The 25,030-nt window shown below is 49.4% G+C and overlaps 1 protein-coding gene across 3 annotated transcripts in view; it reads left to right on the top strand.

Annotated features, from left to right (window-relative positions):
* Positions 1–25,030, top strand: part of IGSF3 (immunoglobulin superfamily member 3) — a 74,290-nt gene that overhangs the window by 46,313 nt on the left and 2,947 nt on the right. For all 3 annotated transcript variants that reach the window (XM_088446801.1, XM_088446800.1, XM_088446802.1), the window contains exon 8: positions 16,978–17,379. In XM_088446801.1, coding sequence (XP_088302927.1) covers positions 16,978–17,379 — 402 coding nt within the window. The remainder of the gene's footprint in view (positions 1–16,977; positions 17,380–25,030) is intronic.

Genomic DNA, 25,030 nt, shown 5'->3' with positions numbered 1-25,030 from the left:
TCTCTCTGCTCTCCCTCTATTAGTGCTGTGTCTCTTACTATGTCTCTCTGCTCTCCCTCTATTAGTGCTGTTCTATGTCTCTCTGCTCTCCCTCTATTAGTGCTGGTCTATGTCTCTTACTATGTCTCTCTGCTCTCCCTCTATTAGTGCTGGTCTCTGTCCCTTACTATGTCTCTCTGCTCTCCCTCTATTAGTGCTGGTCTATGTCTCTTACTATGTCTCTCTGCTCTCCCACTATTATTGCTGGTCTCTGTCTCTTACTATGTCTCTGCTCTCCCTCTATTAGTGCTGGTCTCTGTCTCTTACTATGTCTCTGCTCTCCCACTATTAGTGCTGGTCTCTGTCTCTTACTATGTCTCTCTGCTCTCCCTCTATTAGTGCTGGTCTCTGTCTCTTACTATGTCTCTCTGCTCTCCCTCTATTAGTGCTGGTCTCTGTCTCTTACTATGTCTCTCTGCTCTCCCTCTATTAGTGCTGGTCTATGTCTCTTACTATGTCTCTCTGCTCTCCCACTATTAGTGCTGGTCTCTGTCTCTTACTAAGTCTCTCTGCTCTCCCTCTATTAGTGCTGGTCTCTTTCTCTTACTATGTCTCTGCTCTCTCTCTATTAGTGCTGGTCTCTGTCTCTTACTATGTCTCTCTGCGCTCCCTCTATTAGTGCTGGTCTCTGTCTCTTACTATGTCTCTCTGCTCTCCCTCTATTAGTGCTGGTCTCTGTCTCTTACTATGTCTCTCTGCTCTCCCTCTATTAGTGCTGGTCTCTGTCTCTTACTATGTCTCTCTGCTCTCCCTCTATTAGTGCTGGTCTCTGTCTCTTACTATGTCTCTGTGCTCTCCCTCTATTAGTGCTGGTCTCTGTCTCTTACTATGTCTCTCTGCTCTCCCTCTATTAGTGCTGGTCTATGTCTCTTACTATGTCTCTCTGCTCTCCCTCTGTTAGTGCTGGTCTATATCTCTCTGCTCTCCCTCTATTAGTGCTGGTCTCTGTCTCTTACTATGTCTCTGTGCTCTCCCTCTATTAGTGCTGGTCTCCGTCTCTTACTATGTCTCTCTGCTCTCCCTCTATTAGTGCTGGTCTATGTCTCTTACTATGTCTCTCTGCTCTCCCTCTATTAGTGCTGGTCTATGTCTCTTACTATATCTCTCTGCTCTCCCTCTATTAGTGCTGGTCTCTGTCTCTTACTATGTCTCTCTGCTCTCCCTCTATTAGTGCTAGTCTCTGTCTCTTACTATGTCTCTCTGCTCTCCCTCTATTAGTGCTAGTCTCTGTCTCTTACTATGTCTCTCTGCTCTCCCTCTATTAGTGCTGGTCTCTGTCTCTTACTATGTCTCTCTGCTCTCCCTCTATTAGTGCTGGTCTCTGTCTCTTACTATGTCTCTCTGCTCTCCCTCTATTAGTGCTGGTCTATGTCTCTTACTATGTCTCTCTGCTCTCCCTCTATTAGTGCTGGTCTATATCTCTCTGCTCTCCCTCTATTAGTGCTGGTCTCTGTCTCGTACTATGTCTCTCTGCTCTCCCTCTATTAGTGCTGGTCTATGTCTCTTACTATGTCTCTCTGCTCTCCCTCTATTAGTGCTGGTCTATATCTCTCTGCTCTCCCTCTATTAGTGCTGGTCTATATCTCTCTGCTCTCCCTCTATTAGTGCTGGTCTCTGTCTCTTACTATGTCTCTCTGCTCTCCCTCTATTAGTGCTGGTCTATGTCTCTTACTATGTCTCTCTGCTCTCCCTCTATTAGTGCTGGTCTCTGTCTCTTACTATGTCTCTCTGGTCTCCCTCTATTAGTGCTGGTCTATGTCTCTCTGCTCTCCCTCTATTAGTGCTGGTCTCTGTCTCTTACAATGTCTCTCTGCTCTCCCTCTATTAGTGCTGGTCTCTGTCTCTTACTATGTCTCTGCTCTCCCACTATTAGTGCTGGTCTCTGTCTCTTACTATGTCTCTCTGCTCTCCCTCTATTAGTGCTGGTCTATGTCTCTTACTATGTCTCTCTGCTCTCCCTCTATTAGTGCTGGTCTATGTCTCTTACTATGTCTCTCTGCTCTCCTATTAGTGCTGGTCTCTGTCTCTTACTATGTCTCTCTGCTCTCCCACTATTAGTGCTGGTCTATGTCTCTTACTATGTCTCTCTGCTCTCCTATTAGTGCTGGTCTCTGTCTCTTACTATGTCTCTCTGCTCTCGCACTATTAGTGCTGGTCTATGTCTCTTACTATGTCTCTGTGCTCTCCCTCTATTAGTGCTGGTCTCTGTCTCTTACTATGTCTCTCTGGTCTCCCTCTATTAGTGCTGGTCTATGTCTCTCTGCTCTCCCTCTATTAGTGCTGGTCTCTGTCTCTTACAATGTCTCTCTGCTCTCTCTCTATTAGTGCTGGTCTCTTTCTCTTACTATGTCTCTCTGCTCTCCCTCTATTAGTGCTGGTCTCTGTCTCTTACTATGTCTCTCTGCTCTCACTCTATTAGTGCTGGTCTCTGTCTCTTACTATGTCTCTCTGCTCTCACTCTATTAGTGCTGGTCTCTGTCTCTTACTATGTCTCTCTGCTCTCCCTCTATTAGTGCTGGTCTCTGTCTCTTACTATGTCTCTCTGCTCTCCCTCTATTAGTGCTGGTCTCTGTCTCTTACTATGTCTCTGTGCTCTCCCTCTATTAGTGCTGGTCTCTGTCTCTTACTATGTCTCTCTGGTCTCCCTCTTTTAGTGCTGGTCTATGTCTCTCTGCTCTCCCTCTATTAGTGCTGGTCTCTGTCTCTTACAATGTCTCTCTGCTCTCTCTCTATTAGTGCTGGTCTCTTTCTCTTACTATGTCTCTCTGCTCTCCCTCTATTAGTGCTGTGTCTCTTACTATGTCTCTCTGCTCTCCCTCTATTAGTGCTGGTCTATATCTCTCTGCTCTCCCTCTATTAGTGCTGGTCTCTGTCTCTTACTATGTCTCTCTGCTCTCACTCTATTAGTGCTGGTCTCTGTCTCTTACTATGTCTCTCTGCTCTCCCTCTATTAGTGCTGGTCTCTGTCTCTTACTATGTCTCTCTGCTCTCCCTCTATTAGTGCTGGTCTCTGTCTCTTACTATGTCTCTCTGCTCTCCCTCTATTAGTGCTGGTCTCTGTCTCTTACTATGTCTCTCTGCTCTCCCTCTATTAGTGCTGGTCTATGTCTCTTACTATGTCTCTCTGCTCTCCCTCTATTAGTGCTGGTCTATATCTCTCTGCTCTCCCTCTATTAGTGCTGGTCTCTGTCTCTTGTTATGTCTCTCTGCTCTCCCTCTATTAGTGCTGGTCTCTGTCTCTTACTATGTCTCTGCTCTCCCACTATTATTGCTGGTCTCTGTCTCTTACTATGTCTCTGCTCTCCCTCTATTAGTGCTGGTCTCTGTCTCTTACTATGTCTCTGCTCTCCCACTATTAGTGCTGGTCTCTGTCTCTTACTATGTCTCTCTGCTCTCCCTCTATTAGTGCTGGTCTATATCTCTCTGCTATCCCTCTATTAGTGCTGGTCTCTGTCTCTTACTATGTCTCTCTGCTCTCCCACTATTAGTGCTGGTCTATGTCTCTTACTATGTCTCTCTGCTCTCCTTCCTATTAGTGCTGGTCTATGTCTCTTACTATGTCTCTCTGCTCTCCCTCTATTAGTGCTGGTCTATGTCTCTTACTATGTCTCTCTGCTCTCCCTCTATTAGTGCTGGTCTCTGTCTCTTACTATGTCTTTCTGCTGTCCCTCTATTAGTGCTGGTCTATATCTCTCTGCTATCCCTCTATTAGTGCTGGTCTCTGTCTCTTACTATGTCTCTCTGCTCTCCCTCTATTAGTGCTGGTCTCTGTCTCTTACTATGTCTCTCTGCTCTCCCTCTATTAGTGCTGGTCTCTGTCTCTTACTATGTCTCTCTGCTCTTCCTCTATTAGTGCTGGTCTATGTCTCTTACTATGTCTCTCTGCTCTCCCTCTATTAGTGCTGGTCTATATCTCTCTGCTCTCCCTCTATTAGTGCTGGTCTCTGTCTCTTACTATGTCTCTCTGCTCTCCCTCTATTAGTGCTGGTATATACCTCTCTGCTCTCCCTCTATTAGTGCTGGTCTCTGTCTCTTACTATGTCTCTCTGCTCTCCCTCTATTAGTGCTGGTCTATATCTCTCTGCTCTCCCTCTATTAGTGCTGGTCTCTGTCTCTTACTATGTCTCTCTGCTCTCCCACTATTAGTGCTGGTCTCTGTCTCTTACTATGTCTCTCTGCTCTCCCTCTATTAGTGCTGGTCTCTGTCTCTTACTATGTCTCTCTGCTCTCCCTCTATTAGTGCTGGTCTATGTCTCTTACTATGTCTCTCTGCTCTCCCACTATTAGTGCTGGTCTCTGTCTCTTACTAAGTCTCTCTGCTCTCCCTCTATTAGTGCTGGTCTCTGTCTCTTACTATGTCTCTCTGCTCTCCCTCTATTAGTGCTGGTCTCTGTCTCTTACTATGTCTCTCTGCTCTCCCTCTATTAGTGCTGGTCTCTGTCTCTTACTATGTCTCTCTGCTCTCTCTCTATTAGTGCTGGTCTATGTCTCTCTGCTCTCTCTCTATTAGTGCTGGTCTCTGTCTCTTACTATGTCTCTCTGCTCTCCCTCTATTAGTGCTGGTCTATGTCTCTTACTATGTCTCTCTGCTCTCCCACTATTAGTGCTGGTCTCTGTCTCTTACTAAGTCTCTCTGCTCTCCCTCTATTAGTGCTGGTCTCTGTCTCTTACTATGTCTCTGCTCTCTCTCTATTAGTGCTGGTCTCTGTCTCTTACTATGTCTCTCTGCTCTACCTCTATTAGTGCTGGTCTATGCCTCTTACTATTTCTCTCTGCTCTCCCTCTATTAGTGCTGGTCTCTGTCTCTAACTATGTCTCTCTGCTCTCTCTCTATTAGTGCTGGTCTATGTCTCTTGTTATGTCTCTCTGCTCTCCCTCTATTAGTGCTGGTCTCTGTCTCTTACTATGTCTCTGCTCTCCCTCTATTAGTGCTGGTCTCTGTCTCTTACTATGTCTCTCTGCTCTCCCTCTATTAGTGCTGGTCTCTGTCTCTAACTATGTCTCTCTGCTCTCTCTCTATTAGTGCTGGTCTATGTCTCTTGTTATGTCTCTCTGCTCTCCCTCTATTAGTGCTGGTCTCTGTCTCTTACTATGTCTCTGCTCTCCCTCTATTAGTGCTGGTCTATATCTCTTACTATGTCTCTCTGCTCTCCCTCTATTAGTGCTGGTCTATGTCTCTCTGCTCTCCCTCTATTAGTGCTGGTCTCTGTCTCTTACAATGTCTCTCTGCTCTCTCTCTATTAGTGCTGGTCTCTTTCTCTTACTATGTCTCTCTGCTCTCTCTCTATTAGTGCTGGTCTCTTTCTCTTACTATGTCTCTCTGCTCTCCCTCTATTAGTGCTGTGTCTCTTACTATGTCTCTCTGCTCTCCCTCTATTAGTGCTGTTCTATGTCTCTCTGCTCTCCCTCTATTAGTGCTGGTCTATGTCTCTTACTATGTCTCTCTGCTCTCCCTCTATTAGTGCTGGTCTATGTCTCTTACTATGTCTCTCTGCTCTCCCTCTATTAGTGCTGGTCTATGTCTCTTGTTATGTCTCTCTGCTCTCCCTCTATTAGTGCTGGTCTCTGTCTCTTACTATGTCTCTCTGCTCTCCCTCTATTAGTGCTGGTCTATGTCTCTTACTATGTCTCTCTGCTCTCCCACTATTAGTGCTGGTCTCTGTCTCTTACTATGTCTCTCTGCTCTCCCTCTATTAGTGCTGGTCTATGTCTCTTGTTATGTCTCTCTGCTCTCCCTCTATTAGTGCTGGTCTCTGTCTCTTACTGTGTCTCTCTGCGCTCCCTCTATTAGTGCTGGTCTCTGTCTCTTACTATGTCTCTCTGCTCTCCCTCTATTAGTGCTGGTCTATGTCTCTTACTATGTCTCTTTGCTCTCCCTCTATTAGTGCTGGTCTATGTCTCTCTGCTCTCCCTCTATTAGTGCTGGTCTCTGTCTCTTACTGTGTCTCTCTGCGCTCCCTCTATTAGTGCTGGTCTCTGTCTCTTACTATGTCTCTCTGCTCTCCCTCTATTAGTGCTGGTCTCTGTCTCTTACTATGTCTCTCTGCTCTCCCTCTATTAGTGCTGGTCTCTGTCTCTTACTATATCTCTCTGCTCTCCCTCTATTAGTGCTGGTCTATGTCTCTCTGCTCTCTCTCTATTAGTGCTGGTCTATGTCTCTCTGCTCTCTCTCTATTAGTGCTGGTCTCTGTCTCTTACTATGTCTCTCTGCTCTCCCTCTATTAGTGCTGGTCTATGTCTCTTACTATGTCTCTCTGCTCTCCCTCTATTAGTGCTGGTCTCTGTCTCTTACTATGTCTCTCTGCTCTCCCTCTATTAGTGCTGGTCTCTGTCTCTTACTTTGTCTCTCTGCTCTCCCTCTATTAGTGCTGGTCTCTGTCTCTTACTATGTCTCTCTGCTCTCCCTCTATTAGTGCTGGTCTCTGTCTCTTACTATGTCTCTCTGCTCTCCCTCTATTAGTGCTGGTCTCTGTCTCTTACTATGTCTCTCTGCTCTCCCTCTATTAGTGCTGGTCTCTGTCTCTTACTATGTCTCTCTGCTCTCCCTCTATTAGTGCTGGTCTCTGTCTCTTACTATGTCTCTCTGCTCTCCCTCTATTAGTGCTGGTCTATGTCTCTTGTTATGTCTCTCTGCTCTCCCTCTATTAGTGCTGGTCTCTGTCTCTTACTATTTGTCTCTGCTCTCCCTCTATTAGTGCTGGTCTCTGTCTCTTACTATGTCTCTCTGCTCTCCTTCTATTAGTGCTGGTCTCTGTCTCTTACTATGTCTCTCTGCTCTCCCTCTATTAGTGCTGGTCTCTGTCTCTTACTATGTCTGTCTGCTCTCCCACTATTAGTGCTGGTCTCTGTCTCTTACTATGTCTCTCTGCTCTCCCTCTATTAGTGCTGGTCTCTGTCTCTTACTATGTCTCTCTGGTCTCCCTCTATTAGTGCTGGTCTATGTCTCTCTGCTCTCCCTCTATTAGTGCTGGTCTCTGTCTCTTACAATGTCTCTCTGCTCTCTCTCTATTAGTGCTGGTCTCTTTCTCTTACTATGTCTCTCTGCTCTCTCTCTATTAGTGCTGGTCTCTTTCTCTTACTATGTCTCTCTGCTCTCCCTCTATTAGTGCTGTGTCTCTTACTATGTCTCTCTGCTCTCCCTCTATTAGTGCTGGTCTATGTCTCTCTGCTCTCCCTCTATTAGTGCTGGTCTATGTCTCTTACTATGTCTCTCTGCTCTCCCACTATTATTGCTGGTCTCTGTCTCTTACTATGTCTCTCTGCTCTCACTCTATTAGTGCTGGTCTCTGTCTCTTACTATGTCTCTCTGCTCTCACTCTATTAGTGCTGGTCTCTGTCTCTTACTATGTCTCTCTGCTCTCCCTCTATTAGTGCTGGTCTCTGTCTCTTACTATGTCTCTCTGCTCTCCCTCTATTAGTGCTGGTCTCTGTCTCTTACTATGTCTCTCTGCTCTCCCTCTATTAGTGCTGGTCTCTGTCCCTTACTATGTCTCTCTGCTCTCCCTCTATTAGTGCTGGTCTCTGTCTCTTACTATGTCTCTCTGCTCTCCCTCTATTAGTGCTGGTCTCTGTCTCTTACTATGTCTCTCTGCTCTCCCTCTATTAGTGCTGGTCTATGTCTCTCTGCTCTCCCTCTATTAGTGCTGGTCTCTGTCTCTTACAATGTCTCTCTGCTCTCTCTCTATTAGTGCTGGTCTCTTTCTCTTACTATGTCTCTCTGCTCTCTCTCTATTAGTGCTGGTCTCTTTCTCTTACTATGTCTCTCTGCTCTCCCTCTATTAGTGCTGTGTCTCTTACTATGTCTCTCTGCTCTCCCTCTATTAGTGCTGGTCTATGTCTCTTGTTATGTCTCTCTGCTCTCCCTCTATTAGTGCTGGTCTCTGTCTCTTACTATGTCTCTGCTCTCCCACTATTAGTGCTGGTCTCTGTCTCTTACTATGTCTCTCTGCTCTCCCTCTATTAGTGCTGGTCTCTGTCTCTTACTATGTCTCTCTGCTCTCCCTCTATTAGTGCTGGTCTCTGTCTCTTACTATGTCTCTCTGCTCTCCCTCTATTAGTGCTGGTCTATGTCTCTTACTATGTCTCTCTGCTCTCCCACTATTAGTGCTGGTCTCTGTCTCTTACTAAGTCTCTCTGCTCTCCCTCTATTAGTGCTGGTCTCTTTCTCTTACTATGTCTCTGCTCTCTCTCTATTAGTGCTGGTCTCTGTCTCTTACTATGTCTCTCTGCGCTCCCTCTATTAGTGCTGGTCTCTGTCTCTTACTATGTCTCTCTGCTCTCCCTCTATTAGTGCTGGTCTCTGTCTCTTACTATGTCTCTCTGCTCTCCCTCTATTAGTGCTGGTCTCTGTCTCTTACTATGTCTCTGTGCTCTCCCTCTATTAGTGCTGGTCTCTGTCTCTTACTATGTCTCTCTGCTCTCCCTCTATTAGTGCTGGTCTATGTCTCTTACTATGTCTCTCTGCTCTCCCTCTGTTAGTGCTGGTCTATATCTCTCTGCTCTCCCTCTATTAGTGCTGGTCTCTGTCTCTTACTATGTCTCTGTGCTCTCCCTCTATTAGTGCTGGTCTCCGTCTCTTACTATGTCTCTCTGCTCTCCCTCTATTAGTGCTGGTCTATGTCTCTTACTATGTCTCTCTGCTCTCCCTCTATTAGTGCTGGTCTATGTCTCTTACTATATCTCTCTGCTCTCCCTCTATTAGTGCTGGTCTCTGTCTCTTACTATGTCTCTCTGCTCTCCCTCTATTAGTGCTAGTCTCTGTCTCTTACTATGTCTCTCTGCTCTCCCTCTATTAGTGCTAGTCTCTGTCTCTTACTATGTCTCTCTGCTCTCCCTCTATTAGTGCTGGTCTCTGTCTCTTACTATGTCTCTCTGCTCTCCCTCTATTAGTGCTGGTCTCTGTCTCTTACTATGTCTCTCTGCTCTCCCTCTATTAGTGCTGGTCTATGTCTCTTACTATGTCTCTCTGCTCTCCCTCTATTAGTGCTGGTCTATATCTCTCTGCTCTCCCTCTATTAGTGCTGGTCTCTGTCTCGTACTATGTCTCTCTGCTCTCCCTCTATTAGTGCTGGTCTATGTCTCTTACTATGTCTCTCTGCTCTCCCTCTATTAGTGCTGGTCTATATCTCTCTGCTCTCCCTCTATTAGTGCTGGTCTATATCTCTCTGCTCTCCCTCTATTAGTGCTGGTCTCTGTCTCTTACTATGTCTCTCTGCTCTCCCTCTATTAGTGCTGGTCTATGTCTCTTACTATGTCTCTCTGCTCTCCCTCTATTAGTGCTGGTCTCTGTCTCTTACTATGTCTCTCTGGTCTCCCTCTATTAGTGCTGGTCTATGTCTCTCTGCTCTCCCTCTATTAGTGCTGGTCTCTGTCTCTTACAATGTCTCTCTGCTCTCCCTCTATTAGTGCTGGTCTCTGTCTCTTACTATGTCTCTGCTCTCCCACTATTAGTGCTGGTCTCTGTCTCTTACTATGTCTCTCTGCTCTCCCTCTATTAGTGCTGGTCTATGCCTCTTACTATTTCTCTCTGCTCTCCCTCTATTAGTGCTGGTCTCTGTCTCTAACTATGTCTCTCTGCTCTCTCTCTATTAGTGCTGGTCTATGTCTCTTGTTATGTCTCTCTGCTTTCCCTCTATTAGTGCTGGTCTCTGTCTCTTACTATGTCTCTGCTCTCCCACTATTAGTGCTGGTCTATATCTCTCTGCTCTCCCTCTATTAGTGCTGGTCTCTGTCTCTTACTATGTCTCTCTGCTCTCCCTCTATTAGTGTTGGTCTATGTCTCTTTCAATGTCTCTCTGCTCTCCCACTATTAGTGCTGGTCTCTGTCTCTTACTAAGTCTCTCTGCTCTCCCTCTATTAGTGCTGGTCTCTGTCTCTTACTATGTCTCTCTGCTCTCCCTCTGTTAGTGCTGGTCTATGTCTCTCTGCTCTCCCTCTATTAGTGCTGGTCTCTGTCTCTTACAATGTCTCTCTGCTCTCTCTCTATTAGTGCTGGTCTCTTTCTCTTACTATGTCTCTCTGCTCTCTCTCTATTAGTGCTGGTCTCTTTCTCTTACTATGTCTCTCTGCTCTCCCTCTATTAGTGCTGTGTCTCTTACTATGTCTCTCTGCTCTCCCTCTATTAGTGCTGTTCTATGTCTCTCTGCTCTCCCTCTATTAGTGCTGGTCTATGTCTCTTACTATGTCTCTCTGCTCTCCCTCTATTAGTGCTGGTCTATGTCTCTTACTATGTCTCTCTGCTCTCCCTCTATTAGTGCTGGTCTATGTCTCTTGTTATGTCTCTCTGCTCTCCCTCTATTAGTGCTGGTCTCTGTCTCTTACTATGTCTCTCTGCTCTCCCTCTATTAGTGCTGGTCTCTGTCTCTTACTATGTCTCTCTGCTCTCCCACTATTAGTGCTGGTCTCTGTCTCTTACTATGTCTCTCTGCTCTCCCTCTATTAGTGCTGTGTCTCTTACTATGTCTCTCTGCTCTCCCTCTATTAGTGCTGGTCTATGTCTCTCTGCTCTCCCTCTATTAGTGCTGGTCTATGTCTCTTACTATGTCTCTCTGCTCTCCCACTATTATTGCTGGTCTCTGTCTCTTACTATGTCTCTCTGCTCTCACTCTATTAGTGCTGGTCTCTGTCTCTTACTATGTCTCTCTGCGCTCCCTCTATTAGTGCTGGTCTCTGTCTCTTACTATGTCTCTCTGCTCTCCCTCTATTAGTGCTGGTCTATGTCTCTCTGCTCTCCCTCTATTAGTGCTGGTCTCTGTCTCTTACTATGTCTCTCTGCTCTCCCTCTATTAGTGCTGGTCTCTGTCTCTTACTATATCTCTCTGCTCTCCCTCTATTAGTGCTGGTCTATGTCTCTCTGCTCTCTTTCTATTAGTGCTGGTCTATGTCTCTCTGCTCTCTCTCTATTAGTGCTGGTCTCTGTCTCTTACTATGTCTCTCTGCTCTCCCTCTATTAGTGCTGGTCTATGTCTCTTACTATGTCTCTCTGCTCTCCCTCTATTAGTGCTGGTCTCTGTCTCTTACTATGTCTCTCTGCTCTCCCTCTATTAGTGCTGGTCTCTGTCTCTTACTATGTCTCTCTGCTCTCCCTCTATTAGTGCTGGTCTCTGTCTCTTACTATGTCTCTCTGCTCTCCCTCTATTAGTGCTGGTCTCTGTCTCTTACTATGTCTCTCTGCTCTCCCTCTATTAGTGCTGGTCTCTGTCTCTTACTATGTCTCTCTGCTCTCCCTCTATTAGTGCTGGTCTCTGTCTCTTACTATGTCTCTCTGCTCTCCCTCTATTAGTGCTGGTCTATGTCTCTTGTTATGTCTCTCTGCTCTCCCTCTATTAGTGCTGGTCTCTGTCTCTTACTATTTGTCTCTGCTCTCCCTCTATTAGTGCTGGTCTCTGTCTCTTACTATGTCTCTCTGCTCTCCCTCTATTAGTGCTGGTCTCTGTCTCTTACTATGTCTCTCTGCTCTCCCTCTATTAGTGCTGGTCTCTGTCTCTTACTATGTCTGTCTGCTCTCCCACTATTAGTGCTGGTCTATGTCTCTTACTATGTCTCTCTGCTCTCCCTCTATTAGTGCTGGTCTCTGTCTCTCTGCTCTCTCTCTATTAGTGCTGGTCTATGTCTCTCTGCTCTCTTTCTATTAGTGCTGGTCTATGTCTCTCTGCTCTCTCTCTATTAGTGCTGGTCTCTGTCTCTTACTATGTCTCTCTGCTCTCCCTCTATTAGTGCTGGTCTCTGTCTCTTACTTTGTCTCTCTGCTCTCCCTCTATTAGTGCTGGTCTCTGTCTCTTACTATGTCTCTCTGCTCTCCCTCTATTAGTGCTGGTCTATGTCTCTTACTATGTCTCTCTGCTCTCCTTCCTATTAGTGCTGGTCTATATCTCTCTGCTCTCCCTCTATTAGTGCTGGTCTCTGTCTCTTACTATGTCTCTCTGCTCTCCCTCTATTAGTGCTGGTCTATGTCTCTTACTATGTCTCTCTGCTCTCCCTCTATTAGTGCTGGTCTATGTCTCTTACTATGTCTCTCTGCTCTCCCTCTGTTAGTGCTGGTCTATATCTCTCTGCTCTCCCTCTATTAGTGCTGGTCTCTGTCTCTTACTATGTCTCTCTGCTCTCCCTCTATTAGTGCTGGTCTATGTCTCTTACTATCTCTCTCTGCTCTCCCACTATTAGTGCTGGTCTCTGTCTCTTACTAAGTCTCTCTGCTCTCCCTCTATTAGTGCTGGTCTCTGTCTCTTACTATGTCTGTCTGCTCTCCCTCTATTAGTGCTGGTCTCTGTCTCTTACTATGTCTGTCTGCTCTCCCTCTATTAGTGCTGGTCTCTGTCTCTTACTATGTCTCTCTGCTCTCACTCTATTAGTGCTGGTCTCTGTCTCTTACTATGTCTCTCTGCTCTCACTCTATTAGTGCTGGTCTCTGTCTCTTACTATGTCTCTCTGCTCTCCCTCTATTAGTGCTGGTCTCTGTCTCTTACTATGTCTCTCTGCTCTCCCTCTATTAGTGCTGGTCTATGTCTCTTACTATGTCTCTCTGCTCTCCCTCTATTAGTGCTGGTCTATATCTCTCTGCTCTCCCTCTATTAGTGCTGGTCTCTGTCTCGTACTATGTCTCTCTGCTCTCCCTCTATTAGTGCTGGTCTATGTCTCTTACTATGTCTCTCTGCTCTCCCTCTATTAGTGCTGGTCTATATCTCTCTGCTCTCCCTCTATTAGTGCTGGTCTCTGTCTCTTACTATGTCTCTCTGCTCTCCCACTATTAGTGCTGGTCTATGTCTCTTACTATGTCTCTCTGCTCTCCCTCTATTAGTGCTGGTCTCTGTCTCTTACTATGTCTCTCTGCTCTCCCTCTATTAGTGCTGGTCTCTGTCTCTTACTATGTCTCTCTGCTCTCCCTCTATTAGTGCTGGTCTCTGTCTCTTACTATGTCTCTGTGCTCTCCCTCTATTAGTGCTGGTCTATGTCTCTTACTATGTCTCTCTGCTCTCCCTCTGTTAGTGCTGGTCTATATCTCTCTGCTCTCCCTCTATTAGTGCTGGTCTCTGTCTCTTACTATGTCTCTCTGCTCTCCCTCTATTAGTGCTGGTCTATGTCTCTTACTATCTCTCTCTGCTCTCCCACTATTAGTGCTGGTCTCTGTCTCTTACTAAGTCTCTCTGCTCTCCCTCTATTAGTGCTGGTCTCTGTCTCTTACTATGTCTGTCTGCTCTCCCTCTATTAGTGCTGGTCTCTGTCTCTTACTATGTCTGTCTGCTCTCCCTCTATTAGTGCTGGTCTCTGTCTCTTACTATGTCTCTCTGCTCTCACTCTATTAGTGCTGGTCTCTGTCTCTTACTATGTCTCTCTGCTCTCACTCTATTAGTGCTGGTCTCTGTCTCTTACTATGTCTCTCTGCTCTCCCTCTATTAGTGCTGGTCTCTGTCTCTTACTATGTCTCTCTGCTCTCCCTCTATTAGTGCTGGTCTATGTCTCTTACTATGTCTCTCTGCTCTCCCTCTATTAGTGCTGGTCTATATCTCTCTGCTCTCCCTCTATTAGTGCTGGTCTCTGTCTCGTACTATGTCTCTCTGCTCTCCCTCTATTAGTGCTGGTCTATGTCTCTTACTATGTCTCTCTGCTCTCCCTCTATTAGTGCTGGTCTATATCTCTCTGCTCTCCCTCTATTAGTGCTGGTCTCTGTCTCTTACTATGTCTCTCTGCTCTCCCTCTATTAGTGCTGGTCTCTGTCTCTTACTATGTCTCTCTGCTCTCCCTCTATTAGTGCTGGTCTCTGTCTCTTACTATGTCTCTCTGCTCTCCCTCTATTAGTGCTGGTCTCTGTCTCTTACTATGTCTCTCTGCTCTCCCTCTATTAGTGCTGGTCTCTGTCTCTTACTATGTCTCTGTGCTCTCCCTCTATTAGTGCTGTTCTCTGTCTCTTACTATGTCTCTGTGCTCTCCCACTATTAGTGCTGGTCTATGTCTCTTACTATGTCTCTGTGCTCTCCCTCTATTAGTGCTGGTCTATATCTCTCTGCTCTCCCTCTATTAGTGCTGGTCTATGTCTCTTACTATGTCTCTCTGCTCTCCCTCTATTAGTGCTGGTCTCTGTCTCTTACTATGTCTCTCTGCTCTCCCTCTATTAGTGCTGGTCTCTGTCTCTTACTATGTCTCTCTGCTCTCCCTCTATTAGTGCTGGTCTATGTCTCTTACTATGTCTCTCTGCTCTCCCTCTATTAGTGCTGGTCTCTGTCTCTTACTATGTCTCTCTGCTCTCCCTCTATTAGTGCTGGTCTCTGTCTCTTACTATGTCTCTCTGCTCTCCCTCTATTAGTGCTGGTCTCTGTCTCTTACTATGTCTCTCTGCTCTCCCTCTATTAGTGCTGGTCTCTGTCTCTTACTATGTCTCTCTGCTCTCCCTCTATTAGTGCTGGTCTCTGTCTCTTACTATGTCTCTCTGCTCTCCCTCTATTAGTGCTGGTCTCTGTCTCTTACTATGTCTCTCTGCTCTCCCTGTATTAGTGCTGGTCTATGTCTCTTACTATGTCTCTCTGCTCTCCCTCTATTAGTGCTGGTCTGTATGTTCTCCCTCTTTATTACGTGGTCTCATTTTCTGTCACAGCAGATTATCTCGGCTCTCTTTTGTATGGTGCCCTACTCTTAGTGTGTCTCTTTCTCTCTCTAGCTGTCTCTCTTGTCTCACTCTGCATCTCTATTTATCTGTGTTTCTCTCTCAAATCTGTCTCCGTCTCCCTGGCTTTCTTTCTCTGACTTTGATTTGTACCTATTGTTTGCCTGTCTCTCTCTTACAGTATCTGTCTCTGACTCTTTCTCTCACTGTCGGTCTCTGTATGTCTCTTCATAGCATAAAGTACCAACCTAACTGCCATTTTTCATACATGGCCTGTAACATGACAGGAGCTGAGTGGTTGGTACTTTATCTCTCTCCAAGGCTTAGTGCATCTCCCCCTTTCTGCCTCTTTGCGTTCTCTCCTTGACGTCCGCGCTCTCTCTGCTGGTGTAGCTGTCTCATATTCTTTGTGTCTCTTCCCCCGACCCCCCCTTTCAGCTCATAAACTGGAAACCATTAGCTGTTCCCCCCCCCGGATGTCTCTGCGCAGCTCTCGCTCAGTAATGATCGTTCCTCTATGCCCAGAAGGGCAGTTTGTGTTTATTAGTAATGAGCAGGGTCCTCCCCCTCTCTCCCCCCTTCCTCTCTATTTCTCCACGGGGGTCCCAGGAAACATCAGATGCTTTGCACAGAATCCCGGCTCCTGTACCTGGAACATTTGCTGTATTCTCTCTGATTTATAGGGGGAACCCAATGCATCCAGGTACCATGCATAATGGCCCATTGCATCCAGGTACCATGCATAATGGCCCATTGCATCCAGGCACCATGCATAATGGCCCACTGCATCCAGGTACCATGCATAATGGCCCATTGCATCCAGGCACCATGCATAATGGCCCACTGCATCCATGCACCATGCATAATGGCCCACTGCATCCAGGTACCATGCATAATGGCCCACTGCATCCAGGTACCATGCATAATGGCCCACTGCATCCAGGTACCATGCATAATGGCCCATTGCATCCAGGTACCATGCATAATGGCCCATTGCATCCAGGTACCATGCATAATGGCCCAGTGCATCCAGGTACCATGCATAATGGCCCAGTGCATCCAGGTACCATGCATAATGGCCCAGTGCATCCAGGTACCATGCATAATGGCCCAGTGCATCCAGGTACCATGCATAATGGCCCAGTGCATCCAGGTACCATGCATAATGGCCCACTGCATCCAAGTACCATGCATAATGGCCCAGTGCATCCAGGTACCATGCATAATGGCCCACTGCATCCAGGTACCATGCATAATGGCCCACTCCATCCTGGTACCATGCATAATGCATCCAGGTACCATGCATAATGGCCCACTCCATCCTGGTACCATGCATAATGGCCCACTGCATCCAGGTACCATGCATACTGGCCCATTGCAACCAGGTACAATGCATAATGGCCCATTGCAACCAGGTACCATGCATAATGGCCCATAGCAGCCAGGTATCATTCATAATGTCTCATTGCAGTCTAGTCCCACCACAGCTAATTACGTATCAGTGAGTTGTGGCATTCCTATTTCTACCACTGTCCTCCGCCGCCCACTCCTCGCTGCACCGTGCGTACAGTTCCCCTGGAAACCTGGATCTCCTTAGTAACCGTTTCCTAGGCAGGAGGTGATCGCAGTCTGAGGGTACCAGTATCATTTGGAAGCAGTACAAATGGGGCACGGGGGACCTGGAATATTAAGCAGCGTGTGGGAGCGCTATGAATAGATTAGTCCCAGGTCTGAGAGTACGCCTGGTGATCCTGCTACTATTTGTGGCGCCGGTCCATAGATTACTATATAACTGGATGGACGCCAGGCACTTAAGGAGTCTATGTACTAAGCCTTGGAGAGAGATAAAGTACCAACCAATTAGTTCCTAACTGTCACGTTACAGGCTGTGTTTGAAAAATGACAGGAGCTGATTGGCTAGTACTCTATTTCCTTCCAAGGCTAAGTACATAGACCTCTAATTCCCTTACTGTATAGCCACATGTTATGCAATCTGTTTCCCTTCTTTATGCCGTCTCCTCTGCTCCCTGATGATGATCTGTCACCAGTGACAGGGAGGAGACACATTAAGCAGCCATTCTAGCAGTGTGAAAAGATGGCTACCTGCGCTGTTGGCAGATGGGTCACTACAATTATCACTCCTCCTGCTGTCACACACGTGTGGTCTTATTGAAAAGCGTATTTATTTAGATAATATATTATCCGTCTATTGCGGGATTAGGCAGGTAGGGGGCTATCCAGCTGTACTGGAACTACAAGGCTCATAGGTTGGGCATGCTGGGGTTTGTAGTACCCTTGTTGTAGTGTATGGTACTGGTAATGACTGTCTCTTCTTCTCTCAGTGTCTCGCCTGCAGGTTAGTAAGGTGAAGCGCTCCCTCATCGTGTTGGAGGGCTCAGCGGTCTCTCTGACCTGCTCTGTGCGCTCTCAGACCAGCCCGGATTCCCGCTTCTCAGTGCTGTGGTTTGCTCACCGCCCCTCCGGTGCTGACGGAAAGCTGATTGTGCGCAGCGGAGCTGGGATGGAGTATGGTACCTACGCAGATGAGGCGTCTCTGAAGGACAGGCTGCAGCTAGAAGTGCTCTCTCCGGGGCAGTACACTCTCACCTTGCTGGGGGCTCGACGTGAGGACAGTGGCAGCTACTACTGCCATGTGGAGGAGTGGGTGCTGGACCCCAACCAGGCTTGGTACCAGCTGGCTAAGGACGCCTCGGGGCTCACTGAGCTTGTTGTGAAAATACCTGGTAAGGAAGATGTAGGGGGGAGCAGATACAGCGTCACGGAGAGAGAGGGCAGGGAGTGACAGAGTATACTATTTTGGGGCTATAGAGCAATGGGAGGCTTCCTGGGAAGGAGCAGGCAGGATGATTGAGAAGGAGCAGGCAGGATGATTGGGAAGGAGAAAGGAGCGGGCAGGATAATTGGGAAGGAGGGAGGAGCAGGCAGGATGACTGGGAAGGAGCGGGCAGGATGACTGGGAAGGAGCGGGCAGGATGATTGGGAAGGAGGAAGGAGCAGGCAGGATGACTGGGAAGGAGCAGGCAGGATGATTGGGAAGGAGGAAGGAGCAGGCAGGATGATTGGGAAGGAGCGGGCAGGATGATTGGGAAGGAGGAAGGAGCAGGCAGGATGATTGGGAAGGAGGAAGGAGCAGGCAGGATGATTGAGGAGGAAGGAGCAGGCAGGATGATTGGGAAGGAGCAGGCAGGATGATTGGGAAGGAGCAGGCAGGATGATTGGGAAGGAGGAAGGAGCAGGCAGGATGATTGGGAAGGAGGAAGGAGCAGGCAGGGTGATTGGGAAGGAGGAAGGAGCAGGCGGGATGATTGGGAAGGAGGGAGGAGCAGGCGGGATGATTGGGAAGGAGGGAAGAGCAGGTGGGATGATTGGGAAGGAGGCAGGAGCAGGCAGGATGATTGGGAAGGAGGCAGGAGAAGGCAGGATGATTGGGAAGGAGGAAGGAGCAGTCAGGATGATGGGGAAGGAGGGAGGAGCAGGCAGGATGATGGGGAAGGAGGGAGGAGCAGGCAGGATGATGGGGAAGGAGGGAGGAGCAGGCAGGATGATTGTGAAGGAGGAAGGTGCAGGCAGGATGACTGGGAAGGAGGGAGGAGCAGGCAGGTTGATGGGGGAGGAGCAGGCGGGATGATTGGGAAGGAGGCAGGAGCAGGCAGGATGATTGGGAAGGAGGCAGGAGCAGGCAGGATGATTGGGAAGGAGGCAGGAGCAGGCAGGATGATTGGGAAGGAGGCAGGAGCAGGCAGGATGAGTGGATGCTGCTGGGCTGTGGAAGGAGCAGCCATTGATTCTCTGTATATTCTGTACTAGTTCTTTGTTCCCCACCCAGTGACCTGAGGAAGGCACAGTGCTCCCACTCAGAGGTCACAGGGAATTATCTCCCACTGATGCCGTATATGTGAGACAATGCTAGTGGCGGTGAGACAGTACTAGTGAGCGGGAGGGATGGAGTAGTGGTGGTATGAAAGTGCTAGTGAGCGGGGTACTGTGGAGTAGTGGTGGTGAGACAGTACTAGTGAGCGGGAGGGATGGAGTAGTGGTGAGACAGTACTAGTGAGCGGGGTATGGTGGAGTAGTGGTGGTGAGACAGTACTAGTGAGCGGGAGGGATGGAGTAGTGGTGAGACAGTACAAGTGAGCGGGGTATGGTGGAGTAGTGGTGGTGAGACAGTACTAGTGAGCGGGAGGGATGGAGTAGTGGTGGTGAGACAGTGCTAGTGAGCGGGGTACAGTGAAGTAGTGGTGGTGAGGCAGTGCTAGTGAGCGGGGTACAGTGGAGTAGTGGTGAGACAGTACTAGTGAGCGGGGTATGGTGGAGTAGTGGTGGTGAGACAGTACTAGTGAGCGGGAGGGATGGAGTAGGGGTGAGACAGTACTAGTGAGCGGGGTACGGTGGAGTGGTGGTGGTGAGACAGTGCTAGTGAGCGGGGTACGGTGGAGTAGTGGTGAGACAGTACGAGTGAGCGGGAGGGATGGAGTAGTGGTGAGACAGTACTAGTGAGCGGGGTATGGTGGAGTAGTGGTGGTGAGACAGTACGAGTGAGCGGGAGGGATGGAGTAGTGGTGAGACAGTACTAGTGAGCGGGGTATGGTGGAGTAGTGGTGAGACAGTATGAGGAGAGTGTTAGGACCATATGGTGTAGTGAGCGGGGTACGGTGGAGTAGTGGTGGTGAGACAGTGCTAGTGAGCGGGGTACGGTGGAGTAGTGCTGGTGAGACAGTATGAGGAGAGTGTTAGGACCATATGGTGTAGTGAGCGGGGTACGGTGGAGTAGTGGTGGTGAGATAGTGCTAGTGAGCGGGGTACGGTAGAGTAGTGGTGGTGACACAGTATGAGGAGAGTGTTAGGACCATATGGTGTAGTGAGCGGGAGGGATGGAGTAGTGATGGTGAGACAGTGCTAGTGAGCAGGGTACGGTGGAGTAGTGGTGGTGAGACAGTGCTAGTGAGCGGGAGGGATGGAGTAGTGGTGGTGAGACAGTGCTAGTGAGCGGGGTACGGTGGAGTAGTGCTGGTGAGACAGTATGAGGACAATGTTAGGACCATATGGTGTAGTGAGCGGGGTACGGTGGAGTAGTGGTGGTGAGATAGTGCTAGTGAGCGGGGTACGGTAGAGTAGTGGTGGTGACACAGTATGAGGAGAGTGTTAGGACCATATGGTGTAGTGAGCGGGAGGGATGGAGTAGTGGTGGTGAGATAGTGCTAGTGAGCGGGGTACGGTAGAGTAGTGGTGGTGACACAGTATGAGGAGAGTGTTAGGACCATATGGTGTAGTGAGCGGGAGGGATGGAGTAATGATGGTGAGACAGTGCTAGTGAGCGGGGTACGGTGGAGTAGTGGTAGAGAGACGGTACTAATGAGCAGGGTATGGTGGCGTAATGGTGGTAAGACAGTGCTAGTGAGCGGGGTACGGTGGAGTAATGGTGGTAAGACAGTGCTAGTGAGCGGGGTACGATGGAGTAGTGCTGGTGAGACCCTATGAGGAGAGTGTTAGGACCATATGGTGTAGTGAGCGGGTTACGGTGGAGTAGTGGTGGTGAGACAGTACTAGTGAGCAGGAGGGATGGAGTGGTGGTGGTAAGACAGTGCTAGTGAGCGGGGTACGGTAGAGTAGTGGTGGTGAGACAGTGCTAGTGAGCGGGGTACGGTGGAGTAGTGCTGGTGAGACAGTATGAGGACAATGTTAGGACCATATGGTGTAGTGAGCGGGGTACGGTGGAGTAGTGGTGGTGAGACAGTACTAGTGAGCGGGGTACGGTGGAGTAGTGGTGGTGAGACAGTGCTAGTGAGCGGGGTACGGTGGAGTAGTGGTGAGACAGTACGAGTGAGCGGGAGGGATGGAGTAGTGGTGAGACAGTACTAGTGAGCGGGGTATGGTGGAGTAGTGGTGGTGAGACAGTACGAGTGAGCGGGAGGGATGGAGTAGTGGTGAGACAGTACTAGTGAGCGGGGTACGGTGGAGTAGTGGTGGTGAGACAGTACTAGTAAGCGGGGTACGGTGGAGTAGTGGTGGTGAGACAGTACTAGTGAGCGGGAGGGATGGAGTGGTGGTGGTAAGACAGTGCTAGTGAGCGGGGTATGGTGGAGTAGTGGTGTGAGACAGTGCTAGTGAGCGGGGTACAGTGGAGTAGTGGTGAGACAGTACTAGTGAGCAGGAGGGTTGGAGTAGTGGTGGTGAGACAGTACTAGTGAGCAGGAGGGATGGAGTAGTGGTGGTGAGACAGTGCTAGTGAGCGGGGTACAGTGGAGTAGTGGTGGTGAGACAGTTCTAGTGAGCAGGAGGGTTGGAGTAGTGGTGGTGAGACAGTGCTAGTGAGCGGGGTACGGTGGAGTAGTGGTGGTGAGACAGTGCTAGTGAGCGGGGTACGGTGGAGTAGTGGTGAGACAGTACTAGTGAGCGGGAGGGATGGAGTGGTGGTGGTGAGACAGTGCTAGTGAGCGGGATGGATCGAGTAGTGGTGGTAAGACAGTGCTAGTGAGCGGGGTACGGTGGAGTAGTGGTGAGACAGTACTAGTGAGCGGGAGGGATGGAGTAGTGGTGGTGAGACAGTACTAGTGAGCGGAAGGGATGGAGTAGTGGTGGTGAGACAGTGCTAGTGAGCGGGGTACGGTGGAGTAGTGGTGGTGAGACAGTGCTAGTGAGCAGGGTATGGTGGAGTAGTGGTGTGAGACAGTGCTAGTGAGCGGGGTACAGTCGAGTAGTGGTGAGACAGTACGAGTGAGCGGAAGGGATGGAGTAGTGGTGGTGAGACAGTGCTAGTGAGCGGGGTACGGTGGAGTAGTGGTGGTGAGACAGTGCTAGTGAGCAGGGTATGGTGGAGTAGTGGTGTGAGACAGTGCTAGTGAGCGGGGTACAGTCGAGTAGTGGTGAGACAGTACGAGTGAGCGGGAGGGATGGAGTAGTGGTGGTGAGACAGTGCTAGTGAGCGGGGTACGGTGGAGTAGTGGTGTGAGACAGTGCTAGTGAGCGGGGTACAGTCGAGTAGTGGTGAGACAGTACGAGTGAGCGGGAGGGATGGAGTAGTGGTGGTGAGACAGTGCTAGTGAGCGGGGTACGGTGGAGTAGTGGTGGTGAGACAGTACTAGTGAGCGGGAGGGATGGAGTAGTGGTGGTGAGACAGTACTAGTGAGCGGGAGGGATGGAGTAGTGGTGGTGAGACAGTGGTAGTGAGCTGGGTATGGTGGAGTAGTGGTGAGACAGTACGAGTGAGCGGGAGGGATGGAGTAGTGGTGGTGAGACAGTGCTAGTGAGCGGGGTACAGTGGAGTAGTGGTGAGACAGTACTAGTGAGCAGGAGGGTTGGAGTAGTGGTGGTGAGACAGTACTAGTGTGCAGGAGGGATGGAGTAGTGGTGGTGAGACAGTGCTAGTGAGCGGGTACAGTGGAGTAGTGGTGGTGAGACAGTACTAGTGAGCAGGAGGGTTGTAGTAGTGGTGGTGAGACAGTGCTATTGAGCGTGGTACGGTGGAGTAGTGGTGGTGAGACAGTGCTAGTGAGCGGGGTACGGTGGAGTAGTGGTGAAACAGTACTAGTGAGCGGGAGGGATGGAGTGGTGGTGGTGAGACAGTGCTAGTGAGCGGGATGGATCGAGTAGTGGTGGTAAGACAGTGCTAGTGAGCGGGGTACGGTGGAGTAGTGGTGGTGAGACAGTGCTAGTGAGCGGGGTACGGTGGAGTAGTGGTGAGACAGTACTAGTGAGCGGGAGGGATGGAGTAGTGGTGGTGAGACAGTACTAGTGAGCGGGAGGGATGGAGTAGTGGTGGTGAGACAGTGCTAGTGAGCGGGGTACGGTGGAGTAGTGGTGGTGAGACAGTGCTAGTGAGCGGGGTACGGTGGAGTAGTGGTGGTGAGACAGTGCTAGTGAGCAGGGTACAGTCGAGTAGTGGTGAGACAGTACGAGTGAGCGGGAGGGATTGAGTAGTGGTGGTGAGACAGTGCTAGTGAGCGGGGTACAGTGGAGTAGTGGTGAGACAGTACTAGTGAGCAGGAGGGTTGGAGTAGTGGTGGTGAGACAGTACTAGTGAGCAGGAGGGATGGAGTAGTGGTGGTGAGACAGTGCTAGTGAGCGGGGTACAGTGGAGTAGTGGTGGTGAGACAGTACTAGTGAGCAGGAGGGTTGGAGTAGTGGTGGTGAGACAGTGCTAGTGAGCGGGGTACGGTGTAGTAGTGATGGTGAGACAGTACTAGTGAGCGGGGTACGGTGGAGTAATGGTGGTGAGACAGTACTAGTGAGTGGGGTACGGTGGAGTAGTGGTGGTGAGACGGTACTAATGAGCAGGGTATGGTGGAGTAGTGGTGGTGAGACAGTGCTAGTGAGCGGGGTACGGTGGAGTAGTGATGGTGAGACAGTATGAGGAGAGTGTTAGGACCATATGGTGTAGTGAGCGGGAGGGATGGAGTAGTGATGGTGAGACAGTGCTAGTGAGCCGGGTACGGTGAAGTGGTGGTGAGACAGTGCTTGTGAGCGGGAGGGATGGAGTAGTGGTGGTGAGACAGTGCTAGTAAGCGGGGTACGGTGGAGTAGTGCTGGTGAGACAGTATGAGGACAATGTTAGGACCATATGGTGTAGTGAGCGGCGTACGGTGGAGTAGTGGTGGTGAGATAGTGCTAGTGAGCGGGGTACGGTAGAGTAGTGGTGGTGACACAGTATGAGGAGAGTGTTAGGACCATATGGTGTAGTGAGCGGGAGGGATGGCATAGTGGTGGTGAGATAGTGCTAGTGAGCGGGGTACGGTGGAGTAGTGCTGGTGAGACAGTATGAGGACAATGTTAGGACCATATGGTGTAGTGAGCGGCGTACGGTGGAGTAGTGGTGGTGAGACAGTGCTAGTGAGCGGGGTACGGTGGAGTAGTGATGGTGAGACAGTATGAGGAGAGTGTTAGGACCATATGGTGTAGTGAGCGGGAGGGATGGAGTAGTGATGGTGAGACAGTGCTAGTGAGCCGGGTACGGTGAAGTGGTGGTGAGACAGTGCTTGTGAGCGGGAGGGATGGAGTAGTGGTGGTGAGACAGTGCTAGTAAGCGGGGTACGGTGGAGTAGTGCTGCTGAGACAGTATGAGGACAATGTTAGGACCATATGGTGTAGTGAGCGGCGTACGGTGGAGTAGTGGTGGTGAGATAGTGCTAGTGAGCGGGGTACGGTAGAGTAGTGGTGGTGACACAGTATGAGGAGAGTGTTAGGACCATATGGTGTAGTGAGCGGGAGGGATGGCATAGTGGTGGTGAGATAGTGCTAGTGAGCGGGGTACGGTAGAGTAGTGGTGGTGACACAGTATGAGGAGAGTGTTAGGACCATATGGTGTAGTGAGCGGGAGGGATGGAGTAATGGTGGTGAGACAGTGCTAGTGAGCGGGGTACGGTGGAGTAGTGATGGTGAGACAGTACTAGTGAGCGGGGTACGGTGGAGTAGTGGTAGAGAGACGGTACTAATGAGCAGGGTATGGTGGCGTAATGGTGGTAAGACAGTGCTAGTGAGCGGGGTACGGTGGAGTAATGGTGGTAAGACAGTGCTAGTGAGCGGGGTACGATGGAGTAGTGCTGGTGAGACCCTATGAGGAGAGTGTTAGGACCATATGGTGTAGTGAGCGGGGTACGGTGGAGTAGTGGTGGTGAGACAGTACTAGTGAGCAGGAGGGATGGAGTGGTGGTGGTAAGACAGTGCTAGTGAGCGGGGTACGGTAGAGTAGTGGTGGTGAGACAGTGCTAGTGAGCGGGGTACGGTGGAGTAGTGCTGGTGAGACGGTATGAGGACAATGTTAGGACCATATGGTGTAGTGAGCGGGGTACGGTAGAGTAGTGGTGGTGAGACAGTGCTAGTGAGCGGGGTACGGTGGAGTAGTGCTGGTGAGACAGTATGAGGATAATGTTAGGACCATATGGTGTAGTGAGCGGGGTACGGTGGAGTAGTGGTGGTGAGACAGTGCTAGTTAGCGAGGTACGGTGGAGTAGTGCTGGTGAGACAGTATGAGGACAATGTTAGGACCATATGGTGTAGTGAGCGGGGTACGGTAGAGTAGTGGTGGTGAGACAGTACTAGTGAGCGGGGTACGGTGGAGTAGTGGTGGTGAGACAGTATGAGGAGAGTGTTAGGACCATATGGTGTAGTGAGCGGGGTACGGTGGTGGAGTAGTGGTGGTGAGACAGTACTAGTGAGCGGGGTACGGTGGAGTAGTGGTGGTGAGACAGTACTAGTGAGCAGGAGGGATGGAGTGGTGGTGGTAAGACAGTGCTAGTGAGCGGGGTACGGTAGAGTAGTGGTGGTGAGACAGTGCTAGTGAGCGGGGTACGGTGGAGTAGTGCTGGTGAGACAGTATGAGAAGAGTGTTAGGACCATATGGTGTAGTGAGCGGATAGGAGTGCTCTGTAGGTCGAACAC

This window comes from Taudactylus pleione, unplaced genomic scaffold, assembly GCF_031769625.1.
Source record: "Taudactylus pleione unplaced genomic scaffold, aTauple2 ptg000405l, whole genome shotgun sequence".
In the NCBI taxonomy this organism is placed as follows: Eukaryota; Metazoa; Chordata; class Amphibia; order Anura; family Myobatrachidae; genus Taudactylus; species Taudactylus pleione.
This window is presented reverse-complemented; position numbering and strand designations above follow the sequence as displayed.